The sequence below is a fragment of the Hippopotamus amphibius genome, chromosome 6, assembly GCF_030028045.1.
Source record: "Hippopotamus amphibius kiboko isolate mHipAmp2 chromosome 6, mHipAmp2.hap2, whole genome shotgun sequence".
NCBI lineage: Eukaryota > Metazoa > Chordata > Mammalia > Artiodactyla > Hippopotamidae > Hippopotamus > Hippopotamus amphibius.
In genome coordinates this window covers 70,175,662-70,188,866 of record NC_080191.1, presented here as the reverse complement: position 1 = coordinate 70,188,866, position 13,205 = coordinate 70,175,662, and the positions used below count along the sequence as shown (strand labels likewise).

At 35.7% G+C, this 13,205-nt stretch overlaps 1 protein-coding gene across 7 annotated transcripts in view; it reads left to right on the top strand.

The window, feature by feature from the left end:
• IBTK (inhibitor of Bruton tyrosine kinase) overlaps positions 1–13,205 on the top strand; it is a 99,016-nt gene that overhangs the window by 47,609 nt on the left and 38,202 nt on the right. For all 7 annotated transcript variants that reach the window (XM_057738054.1, XM_057738053.1, XM_057738052.1 and 4 more), the window contains 2 exons: positions 4,652–4,712; positions 12,064–12,185. In XM_057738054.1, coding sequence (XP_057594037.1) covers positions 4,652–4,712; positions 12,064–12,185 — 183 coding nt within the window. The remainder of the gene's footprint in view (positions 1–4,651; positions 4,713–12,063; positions 12,186–13,205) is intronic.

The window sequence follows — 13,205 nt, the reverse complement described above, 5'->3', positions numbered from 1 at the left end:
CCCCTCCAACCCTGCTTTCCACCCTTGGTGTTCATATGTTTGTTCTCTATGTCTGTGTCTCTATTTCTGCCTTGTAAACCTGTTGATCTGTACCATTTTTCTAGATTCCACATTATGCATTAATATATGATATTTGTTTCTCTTTCTGACTTTCTTCACTCTATATGACAGTCTCTAGGTCCTTCGATGTCTCTACAAATGTCCCAGTTTCATTCCTTTTTATGGCTGAGTAATATTCCATTGTATATATGTACCATATCTTTATCTGTTCATCTGTTGATGGATATTTAGGTTGCTTCCATGACCTGGCTATTGTAAATAGTGCTGCAGTGAACATTGGGGTGCATGTGTCTTTTTGAATTGTGGTTTTCTCTGGGTATATGTCCAGTAGTGGGATTGCTGGGTCATATGGTAATTCTATCTTTGGTTTTTCAAGGAACCTCCATACTGTTCTCCATAGTGGCTGTATCAATTTACATTCCCACCAACAGTTCAAGAGGGTGCGTTCCCTTTTCTCCATGCCCTCTCCAGCGTTTACTGTTTGTAGATTTTCTGATGGTGCCTATTCTGACTGGTATGAGGTGATACCTCATTGTAGTTTTGATTTGCATTTCTCTAATAATTAGTGATGTTGAGCAGCATTTCATGTGCCTCTTGGCTATTTGTATGTCTTCTTTGGAGAAATGCCTATTTAGGTCTTCTGCCCTTTTTTTAAAATTTATTTATTTATTTTATTTATTTATTGGCTGTGTTGGGTCTTCGTTGCTGCACACGGGCTTTCTCTAGTTGCTGTGAGTGGGGGCTACTCTTCACTGTGGTGCGCAGGCTCCTCATTGTAGTGGTTTCTCTTGTTGTGGAGCATGGGCCCTAGGCGCGTGGGCTTCAATAGTTGCGGCACATGGGCTCAGTAGTTGTGGCTCACAGGCTTTAGAGCACAGGCTCAATAGTTGTGGCGCACGGGCTTAGTTGCTCTGTGGCATGTGGAATCTTCCCACGGCAAGGCTCGAACCCGCATCCCCTGCATTGGCAGGTGGATTCTTTACCACTGTGCCACCTAGGAAGTCCATCTTCTGCCCATTTTTTTATTGGGTTGTTCGTTTTTCTTGATATTGAGCTGTTTGAACTGTTTATATATTTTGGAGATTAATCCTTTGTCTGTTGATTCGTTTGCAGATATTTTCTCCTATTCTGAGGGTTGCCTTTTTGTCTTGGTTATAGTTTCCTTTGCTGTGCAAAAGCTTTTAAGTTTCATTAGGTCCCACTTGTTTATTTTTGTTTTTATTTCCATTACTGTAGGAGGTGGGTCAAAAAACATCTTGCTGTGATTTATGTCAAAGAGTGTTCTTCCTCTGTTTTCCTCTAAGAATTTTATAGTGTCTGGCCTTACATTTAGGTCTTTAATTCACTTTATTTTTGTGTATGGTGTTAGGATTGTTTTAATTCCATTCTTTTACATGTGCCTTTCCAGTTTTCCCAGCACCACTTATTGAAGAGACTGTCTTTTCTCCATGGTATATCCTTGCCTCTTTTGTCATAGATTAATTGACCATAGGTGCGTGTGTTTATCTCTGGGCTTTCTATCTTGTTCCATTGATTATATTTCTGTTTTTGTGCCAGTACAATATTGTCTTGATTACTGTAGCTTTGTAGTATAGTCTGAAGTCAGGGAATCTGATTCTTCCAGCTCTCTCTTTTTTTTTTTTTCCTCAAGATTGCTTTGGTTATTCAGCGTCTTTCATATCTCCATACAAATGTTAGGATTTTTTGTTCTAGTTCTGTAAAAAATGTCATTGGTAATTTGATAGAGATTGCATTGAATCAGTGATTCCTTTGGGTAGTATAGTCATTTTCACAATGTTGATTCTTCCAATCCAAGAACATGGTATATCTCCCCATCTGTTTGTGTCATCTTTGATTTCTTTCATCAGTGTCTTATAGTTTTTTGAGTACAGGTCTTTTACCTCCTTAGGTAGGTTTATTCCTAGGTATTTTATTTTTTTTGTTGCAATCGTGAGTGGGATTGTTTCCTTAATTTCTCTTTCTGATCTTTCATTGTTCGTGTATAGGAATGCAAGAGATTTCTTTGTGTTAATTTTGTATCCTGCAACTTTACCAGATTCATTGATTAGCTCTAGAAGTTTTCTGGTGGCATCTTTAGGATTTTCTGTGTGTAGTATCTTGTCATCTGCAAACAGTGACAGTTTTACTTCTTTTCCAATTTGGATTCCTTTTATTTCTTTTTCATCTCTGATTGCTGTGGCAAGGACTTGTAGGTTGAAATACATTTAACAGATTTATTTTTTAGCATAAGGTTGAAATTATATTACATTTACTCACTATAAAGTCAGTGATGAGAAAGATGAGTCTTTTTGGTGAACACTGGAATTTCAGATTAGATCTTGGTGTCAGTATGCAGTGTAATGCTGTAATTTTTTTTTTTAATATTTATTTGGTTGCACTCGGTCTTAGTTGTGGCAGAAGGGCTCCTTAGTTGTGGCAGGCAGGCTCATTAGTTGCAGCTTCAGGGGTCCTTAGTTGTGGTTCACTGGCTTATTAGTTGCAGCTTGCTGGCACCTTAGTTGTAGCATGCATATGGGATCTAGTTCCTTGACCAGGGATTGAACCCGGGCCTCCTGCAGTTGGGAGCGTGGAGTCTTATCCACTGCACCACCAGGGAAGTCCCTGTATTTTGTTTTAATTGTAGTAATAGCTAACACTTACTGCCATAATAATAGTTATTAATAGTAATAACTAATAATAGTAATATAACAGTTATATAATGATAGTAATAATGTCAGTTAACACTGTGTGCCAGGTGTTATATGAATCCAAGTGTTATGGATTCATTTAGTTTTCATGAAAACCTTATGAAGTAGATTCTGTTTATATCCTCATGAGGATGAGAAAAACCCATAAAACTTTTTTTTTTTTGCAAATAATCAAGAAAACCTTGATCCATATAATTAATTATAAATGGTAACAGTATTTTGATAACTCATTTCAAAGTCAGGATGATGTTTAATGAAGCTAATTCCAAAATATGTTTGAAATAAAAGTTTTCTATTGTTTTTTAAAGGTGAATCACTAATAGATTCTTAATAATTGCCATGTAGGGTTCAATTTAGAGAAAATTCTTTTGGCTGTTTAATACTTTGTTATTTTGTGGAAAATGCTTTTCAGATACAAATTAATATTATGGGGTATTAGACAATGTCATTTCAAAATGCCTTTGGTATTTTATTATCAGAACCTGGCTGCGGTTTCAGAATAAATTTAATTTTTATGCTGACATTACGTTAGTAATTCTAATCATAGCAATTTTTTTTCCCTTGCACTGCCAAATTAAGCTCATTTAATTTGTCAGATAAGAATCAACCACAGTGTGAAACAAGCACCAAATCTATCTAAAATACAGTATTGGAAAATGATGTGTCACACTACTATTGTTCAAGTATTATGTTGTGACAAGTTTGTCAGCTTAACTGTTAAGGGTGGCACATGCGCTATGGTGAATAACTTTACATGAGTAGATGTGTAACTTGCATTAAAACAAAGACTTGATAAATGTAACCATCCCTAGTCAAATATGTGTTTGCCAGAAGTGTGAATAAATATGCACAGAGATGTTAATAAAGGAAGGCTGTATGAAAGTTGACGTACCATCACAAGTTAAATATCTTCAAAATGTTAAGAAACTGGTATGGTACAGATTTGAATATGCTTGCTTTGTATTAGTTGTAAAAATAGCTTGAAGTATATTTTAGAATCTAAACTTGGATTTAAATTTTTACTGATGCCTCAAAGTATCTCTTTGAAACCTGAGAGTTCCTTAAAAATCTACTTTGAATGCAGTTGAACTAGTCTAAACGTCATTTTACACATGAAGATGTTAAAGCCTAGAGAGGTAAAGTGAGTTGCTCAAGGTCATGCAGGTAACTGAGAGCAATGATAATTCTAGATAGAATTCAGGTACCTGTTAGGCAGGCCATTGTTATGTCAATATATAGTATTCCTTCTGTAGTTAAAGATTATACCTTGTGGAAAATGAAAGTTGAAACTAAATATTTGCTATTAGGATAGAAAATATTTTTCTGTTGCTTATTTATAAGAGTTGCTTGAGGTTTTTTATTTTTTTAATTTTTATAAAATTTATTTATTTATTTATTGGCTGCATTGGGTCTTTGTTGCTGTGCGTAGGCTTTCTCTAGTTGTGGGGAGTGGGGGTTACCCTTGGTTGCGGTGCATGGGCTTCTCCTTGCTGTGGCTTCTCTTGTGGAGCATGGGCTCTAGATGCATCTGTTTTAGTAGTTGTGGCACGTGGGCTTAGTTGCTTCGCGGCATGTGGGATCTTCCTGCACCAGCACTTGAACCTGTGTCCCCTGCATTGGCAGGCGGATTCTCAACCACTGAGCCACCAGGGAAGCCCCCAAGATTTGCTTGAGTTTTATCCATTATGTTTGTCTAATATATGTGCTGTTTATTTGAAATATATAACTACACATACTTCCAAAAAGAATTTGTTGCAGCCAGCATATTAATGCTTAAAAAAAAGGTTACTTATTCAACAATATAAAATGTCTCTACATATTTGAAAATCTTAACAAGTATTAAATTTGAGTCTTAAAATAGAATTTTATATCTTATTTTTTAGGTCTCTTGATGTTTTAAGTGATGGTGTTTTGAAAGATCTTTCTGTGTTTTACCGAAAAATGGTAAGGTTTATGTTTCTGTCATTATCAACTAAAGCAGAATATATTTGGTCAGACTTCTCAGTGGAACAATTTCCTGATGAATTCTGATTCATTAGTATCTTTCAAAAATGAGGACATAAGATTTCTTTACAGACTCTACAGGTGAATATGATAATAAAAATTGAAGATATTTAATGATAAAATTAATATCTATTTAAATTCCTTTGTAAATGAAAGTTACTGAAGGCTTTGGAGTCTTCTGTTATTTTTTATTTACCAAAGATCAGGACAGTGTGAAAGCATGGATTTGTAATGATTTTATTATTTATTGAGGTAACATTGATTTATAACATTATATAAGTTTCATGTGTATACAACATTATATTTCTACTTCTATATATGCTACAGCCTGCTCCCCATGGAAAATTTAACTTCCATCTGTCAGAATATAGTTGATCCCCTTTACCTATTTCATCGTCCCCCTCCCCTTCCCCATCTGCTAACTACTACTCTGTTCTCTGTATCCACATGTTTGGGGGTTTTTTTGGGTTTAGTTTGTTCATTTATTTTGTTTTTGTTTGTTTATTAGTGTTTCATGTTCCATCTATGAGTAAAATCATACAGTGTTTGTCTTTCTCCATTGACTTATTTCACTTAGCATAATACTTTCGTCTTTTTTCATGACTGAGTAGTATTCTATTTTGTGTGTGTGTGTGTGTGTATTTCTATATATATATTATATATATATATATATTCATTCACATATACCACATTTTCTTTATCCATTCATCCCTTGATGGGCACTTAGGTTGTTTCCATACCTTGGCTGTTGCAAATAATGCTTCATTGAACATAGGGAAGCATATATGTTTTCAAATAAGTGTTTTTGTATTCTTTGGATGAATACCCAGAAGTGGGATAGCTGGGTATCATATGGTAGTCTATTCTTAATTTTTTAGGAATCTCCATACTGTCTTCTGTAGTGACTGAGCCAGTTTACATTCTCACCAACAGTGTATGAGGGTTCTTTTCTCTCCACATCCTTACCAATATATTTCTTGTCATTTTGACGCTAACCATTCTGATACTTGTATGTGGTGTGGTTTTGATTTGCATTTCTCTAATAATTAGTGATGCTGAACATTTTATCTGTCTCTTGGCCATCTGTATCTTCTTTGGAAAAATATGTATTCAACTCCTCTGTCCTTTTTTTTTTTTTTAAAGAACTTTTATTAGATACAGTTAATAGACAATAAACAGCATGTATTTAGAGTGTAAAATTTGGTATCCCAATCTCCCATTTCATTCCCGCCCCCAACCCTCCCCGCTTTCCCCACTTGGTGTCCATATGTTTGTTCTCTACATCTGTGTCTCTATTTCTGCTTTGCATTTCCTCTTTCATAGTTGTTAGCATTTGCCTTATGTATTGAGGTGCTCCTGTATTGTATTTATATATATTTATCATTGTTATATCCTCTTCTTGGATTGATCCCTCAATCTTTATGTAATGTTCTTTCTTGTCTCTTGTAACATTTGTTATTTTAAAATCTGTTTTATCTGATATGACTATTGCTACTCCAGCTTTCTTTTGATTTCCATTTGCATGGGATATCTTTTTCCATCCCCTCACTTTTTCATTTTCTCTATCTTTCTGTGGCTGTGGTTTTCAGTTCCACAAGACAAAATACTGCTGATACTGCCTGATACTGCTGTCTGCCCTCTTGTGGAGGAAGCTATCTAGGAGGCTTGTGGGTACTTCCTGATGGTAGGGACTGATGGTGGGTAGGGCTCTGTCTGTTTTTTAATCAGGTAGTTTTTTGTTGTTGTTGAGTTGTAGGAGTTACTTGAGGCTATATCATTTGCAAATATCTCCTCCCATTTGGTAGGTTGTCTTTTCATTTTATTGATGGTTTCCTTTGCTGTGCAGATGCTTTTTAGTTTGGTGTAATGCCATTTATTTTTGCTTTTGTTTTTCTTGACTCAGGAGACATATCTAGAAAGATATTGCTACGACTGATATTAAAGAGCAAACTGCCTATGTTTTCTTTTAGGAGTTTTATGGTTTCAGGTCTTACACTCAAGCCTTTAATCTACTTTGAGTTAATTTTTGTGTACTGTGTGAGATTTTGGTGTAGTTTAACTTTTTTTATGTGACTGTCCAGTTTTCCCAGCCCCATTTATTGAAGAGACTGTCCTTTCTCTATTGTATATTGTTTTGCTCCTTTGTTGTAAATTAATTTTCCGTATATGCAAGTGTTTATTTCTTGGCTTTCAATTATGTTTAGAAATCTTTGCATCTGTTTTTCTGCCAATACCATGCTGTTTTGATTACTATGGCTTTGTAATATAGTTTGAAATCAGGGAGTATGATACCTCCAGCTTTGTTCTTTTTTCTCTGCATTGCTTTAACTATTCAGGGTCTTTTGTGGTTCCATATATGTATTTTAGAATTTTTTTGTTCTATTTCTATGAAAAATGTTCTTGGGATTTTGTTAGGGATTGTATTGAATTAGAGTAATTTAGGTAGTATGGACATTTTAATAATGTTAATTCTTCCAGTCCATGAGCATGGAATATCTTTTCATTTATTTGTATCAGATTTTTGGTGGAATAATTAGGGTTTTCTATCTATGTAAAATCACATCCTCTGTGAATAGTGACAGTTTTACATCTTCCTTTCCAGTGTGAATGTCTTTTATGTATTTTTTCTTGCCTAATTGCTCTGGCTAGCACTTCCAATACTGTGTTGAAAAGAGTGGTGAGATTGAGCATCCTTGTTTTATTCCTGATCTTAGAGGGACAGCTTTTAATGCTTCACCATTGAGTACGTTAGTTGTTGGTTTGTCACATATTGTCCCTTCTATACCATTCTGTCAAGAGTTTTTATCATAAATGGGTATTGAATCTTGTCAGATGCTTTTTCTGAATCTGTTGAGATGGTCACATGATTTTTGTTGATTTTGTTAATGTGGTATATCACATTGATTGATTTGAGGCTGTTGAACCCATCCTTAATTACATCTCTGGTATAAATCCCACTTGATTATATTGTATGATCCTTTTGATGTATTGTTCAATTCAGTTTGTTTATATTTTGTTGAGGATTTTTGCATCTATGTTCATCAGAGATACTGACTTGTGATTTTCTTTCTTTGTGTTGTCTTTGGTTTTGGTATCAGGGTGATATTGACCTTGTAAAATGAGTTAGGAAGTATTCCCTCCTTTTCATTTTTTGGAGTAGTTTTAGAAAAGATACTAAATTTTTGAATATTTGATAGAATTTACCTATGAAGCAATCTGGTCCTGGACCTATGCTTTTTGGGAGTGCTTTTTTTTTTTTTTTTTTTTTTTTTTTTTAAATAAATTTATTTTTTATTTATTAGACAAAAAAGAAGACCCTGTGTTGGGTCTTCGTTGCTGCACATGGGCTTTCTGTAGTTGTGGTGAGTGGGGGCTACTCTGTTTTGGTGCACAGGCTCCTCATTGCCATGGCTTCTCTTGTTGCAGAACACAGGCTCTAGGCACATGAGCTTCAGTAGTTGCAGCACATGGGCTCAATAGTTGTGGCTCACAGTCTTAGTTGCTACGAGGCATATGGGGTCTCCCTGGAGCAGGGATCGAACCTGTGTCTCCTGCGTTGGCAGGTGGATTCTTAAGCACTGCACCACCTAGGAAGCCCTTTTTGGGAGCTTTTTGATTATTGTTTCAATCTCTGTACTAGTGATTTGTCTATTCAGATTTTGTCTTTCTTCATGACTCAGTCTTGGAAGGTTGTATGATTCTAAGAATTTGTCCATTTCTTCTAGGTTGTTGAAATTTTGTATTCTCTTATAATCCTTTATATTTATGTGGTATCTATTATTTTCTGTCCATTTTTTATTTAGCAGGCCTTCTCTTTTTTTCTTAGTGAGTCTAGTTAATGGTTTGTCAGTTTTGTTTATTTTCAAAAATCCAACTCTTAGTTTCAGTTATCTTTTTTTCTGTCTTCTCTGATCTTTATATTTCCTTCCTTCTACTAACTTGGGGCTTCATTTGTTCTTCTTTTCCTAGTTCCTCTAAGTGTAAGTTTTTCTTGTTTCTCAAGGTAGGCCTTTAAGTGTCAGTTTTTCTTATTTCTCAAGGTAGGCCTTTATTACTACAAACTCTTAGTACTGCTTTTGCCATTTCCCATAGATTTTGGTGTATTGTATTTTCATTTTCATTTGTCTTCAGGTAAGTTTTTGTTTCTCCTTTGATTTCTTCAGTGACCCAGTTGTTCTGTAACATGTTGTTCTTCTTTACATATCTGTCATTTTTCCAGGGTTTTTGTTCTTGATTTCTAGTTTCTCATACCATTGTGATCGGAAAAGATATTTGATAGAATTTCAGTCTTCTTAAATCTATAGAGACTTTTTTTGTGTCCCAACTTATGGCTTGTCCTTGAGAATGTTCCATGAGCATTTGAGAAGAATGTTTATTTTGCTCCATTTGGATGGAATGTTCTATTTAAATTTATCAAATATATCTGATCTAATGTTTCAGTTAAGGCCACTATCTCCTTGTTGACTTTCTCTCTGGATGATCTGTCCGTTAATGTAAGTGGGGTGTTAAATGTCCCCTGCAATTATTTTGTTGCTGTCAATTACCTCTCTTTGGGTCTGTTAGTAATTGTTTTATATACTTTGGTGCTTTTACATTAGGTGCATATATGTTAGTCACTTGTATGTCTTCTTTTCTTTTTTATTTTATTTTATTTTTATTTATTTATTTTTTTTTGGAGGGTACACCAAGTTCAATCATCTGTTTTTATACACATATCCCCGTTGTATGTCTTCTTAATGAGTTGTCCTCTTTATAATTATGTACTGACCATTTTTTGTCTCTTGTTAGCTTTTTTGACTTGAAGTATATTTTATCTGGTATAAGGATAGCTACACCTGCTTTCTTTTGGCTGCCATTTGCTTGGAGTATCATCTTCCATCTCTTTACTTTTAGCCTGTGTTTGTCTTTAGAGATTTGTCTCCTGGAGGCAGCATTTGATTGTCTTGTTTTTTAATGAATCCAGCATTAAAAATTTTGATTGATGAATTAAATCCATTTATATTTAGGGTGATTATTGATAAATGAGGATGTAGTCCTGAAATTTTGTGTTTTGTTTTTTGGTTACTCAATATTTCCATTGTTTCTTTTTCCTTGTGTTTCTGTCTGTTATTTTGGTTTGGAGATTTTCTGTGGTAATTTTCTTAGTTTCTTCCTATTTTGTGTTGCATGTCTGTGCTCTACAATATAAAGTTTTGTGGTTGCCGTGAGCTTTGTATAAAACATCTCATAGATAAAAGTCAATTTTTCTGCTGATAGTATGTTATCTTCATTTACCTATAGGAGTTTTCCTCATCCCCTTTTATGTTTTTGTTTTCTCAAGTTATCCCTGATTTTTATGTTGTGAGTTTGCTACCAAACAGAAATAGCTTATAGTTATTTTTCTGCTTTCTTTTTTTTCTCCCTTTAACCTTTATGATTGCAACTTTCTGGTTCTATTTTATCATCTTCCTCAGTTTTGTGTACTTTTTCCTTTTTGTTTCTGCTATAGTGTGTCTTGTTAGGCAGGTCTAGTGTTGATGAACTCCCTCAGCTTCTGTTTGTCTGAGGAAGTCTTTATCTCTCCTTCATGTTTGAACGATATATTTGTTGGATAGAGTATTCTTCGATGGCAGTTTTTATCTTTTGGTATTCTGAGAACATCATTTCACTCCCTCCTAGTGTGTAGGGTTTCTGCTGAGACCTCCACTGCTAGCCTAGTGGAGGTTCTTTTGTAGGCTACCAGCCTCCCACCCCCCAGCTATGCTGTGTGGCTTGCAGGATCTTAGCTCCTCCACCAGGGATCAAACCCGGGCCCCAGCAGTGAAAGTGCCAAGTCCTAATCACTGGACCTCCAGGGATTCCCAGCTACCATCCTTTTTTTTTCTTGGCTGTCTTTAAAAGTCTTTGTCATTGACTTTTGACAATTTTAATATTTATTATGTGCCTTGTAGAAGGTCATTTTTCATTGAGCTAATTATGCATTAATTTCATGGACTTGTGTATCCAGTTCCTTCTGCAGGTTTGGGATGTTCTCACTTTAAATAAACTCTCTGCTGCCTTCTCCCTCTCTTCTCTTTCTGGGTTACTTATTGCTCTAATGTTGTCCATCCCAAATGAGTTCGATAGGTCTCATGGAATTTCCTCACTTTTTAAATATTCTGTTTCTTTCTTCTACTTGTATCATTTCAAGATTTCTACCTTTAAGCTTGCTAATTCTCTCTTCTGTATGATCTGTTCTATTTCCATTTCTTTCTAATGCATTCTTCTTCTCATTTATTGAGTTCTTCAACTCCAGCATTTGGTTCTTTTTTAGAGTTTCAGTCTCTGGGAAAGTATTTCTTGTGTTCATTAATTTTATTCCTGAGCTCATTAAACTGCCTGACTCTTCTTGTAGCTCACTGAGTTCCTTCATACAGATATTTTGAATTCTCTGTATTGAAATATTCTGTGACTTAGTTTGGTTTCTGGAGAACTGTTATTTTCTTTTTGTGGTAAAGTGTTATTGTGGTTGCATTTGAAGTTAATGACAGGTTAGAAGTTAGAGTCCTTTCTTTTGCTTTCCAGTAGGTGGCACTATAACACAAGATTTTAGTTTCTTTTACCTGAGCTGCCTCTGATTAATGTGGTAGTTGGCACTTTCATCCTCTACCAGCTCTGTAAGAGGTGTGCCTCTGTGCCTTCAATATGGCTTCTTGTGCCTCCCAGGTCCTTACTGCCTTTCTTCTGTCAGAGATACTGTCATCATTGGAATGTTGGGCTCTTCCCCAGTGTCCCGGATTCCTTGAGTAACAGTCTCCTCTGCATGGGGGGAGGAGGAACATGGGGTTGGTGAGAGCTAGGGTTGCACACGTGCCTGTACTGTGTTTGGTATTGTATAAGGTCTGTGGTCTCCACCACTGTTGATGGTGGTGGCTGGGGACTGGGTTCCAGGACCCACTGCCACTGCTACAAAGCTACCTGTGGTTGTGAGTACCCCTCCATTCAGGATGCCAGAGTTGTGTGCACCACCTCACCTGCTGGTGCTGGATTCTCTGAAGCTGTGGACTCAGCTACCATTGTTAGAGGCCCAGGATCATAGGCACAGACTCCACTCTTTCGTCAGTTCCACCTCCCTCGTCTGTGTGTTCTAATCTACCCACCTCTAGATGTACACATGTGTGGACTTCTCTGTTGTCCTGGTGTGTTGGTCAAAAGCAACTTTGTTAGGCTCTGTATGTTTTACTGGGTGTAGATTGAAGGGGATAGAGAAAGGTAACTGATGTCTTTCCTTTACAAATCTTGTATTTTAAAAGTGACATCCTTTTTTCTATAGATTCCAGCCATGGATAGAAGAGTCATTACACCATATCAGGATGGACCAGATATTAGCTCTTTGGATGTAGAAGATGGAGATATCTTTTTGAAAGAAGAAATAAATATGGAACAAAATTATTCGTAAGCTCTTTTTTTTTTTTTTTCCCTTCCTTTTCTCCTTCCCCCATCCCAAGTCTTGGACACTGTTGACACTTTTATATTAATACGGAAAGAAAAATTGAGAAACCTAACATAAAATACAGGTATTTATGTTTATTTTTAGCCTTGATATAATACAAAGTAAATGCATAATTAATATTTGCAGATATGACAAAGTTAACTATAAACATAAAAGGAATGTAGCCTTCTGGTTAAATATGTTGGGTTGAATAAGTGCAGTTATCTTAACTACCATTCCAAACCCTGCTGAGATTATAGTAAAGAAATAAAAAAGGCATGTTGCACTAGAGCAGAGAGAACAGGAAAGGAATTAATGGCAATGAGGAGATGTTAACAGTTTTGGAAGCTGGAAAGTGGTTGCCAAACAGTAATGACTTAGAACAGAAAAAACTAAAACAGAATTCTGGAAAGGCTTAAGAATTACAGGTTTATGAAGACCAGGTTAAGTGGTTGGATTTGGAAAAGAGCTTTTTTTTTTTTTTTTTGAGAATTTTTCAAAGAGCATTGAACTTTTCTTGAACCTAGTGATTGCCCCTCCTCCCTCTGGGCAGAAGATGAGAGATTTGCCTTCTGGAGAGCGTGAACCAAGGGGAGTTCATCAGTCATTCCTCTAGATCCCTCTCTATAGAGAACCCTACTGGTTGAAGAGAAATGACCTAAAGTGACTGATATTTAGGAGTCCTCCAGTAAAATATCCCAGGTTCTGTATAATCTCCCTGTTGACCATTTGACATGTCCTGCTTAGAATTTCCAATCTGCATTTTCAGCTAATTTATCAACAGGTTATAGAATTACTTTCCTCCTACTTGGTAAATGACCTGTTAAAATCTTTGGATGTTCAAGTCAGTTACTACATATATGTGAGTGTATATATATATGTATATGTATAGTAATCAACTATGCAGCTCACTGAAAAGCTGCTCTTGGTTCCAGAAAATTTTTTTAACCTCTTTTCTAGAGTTTGATGGTAGCCATTGGGAT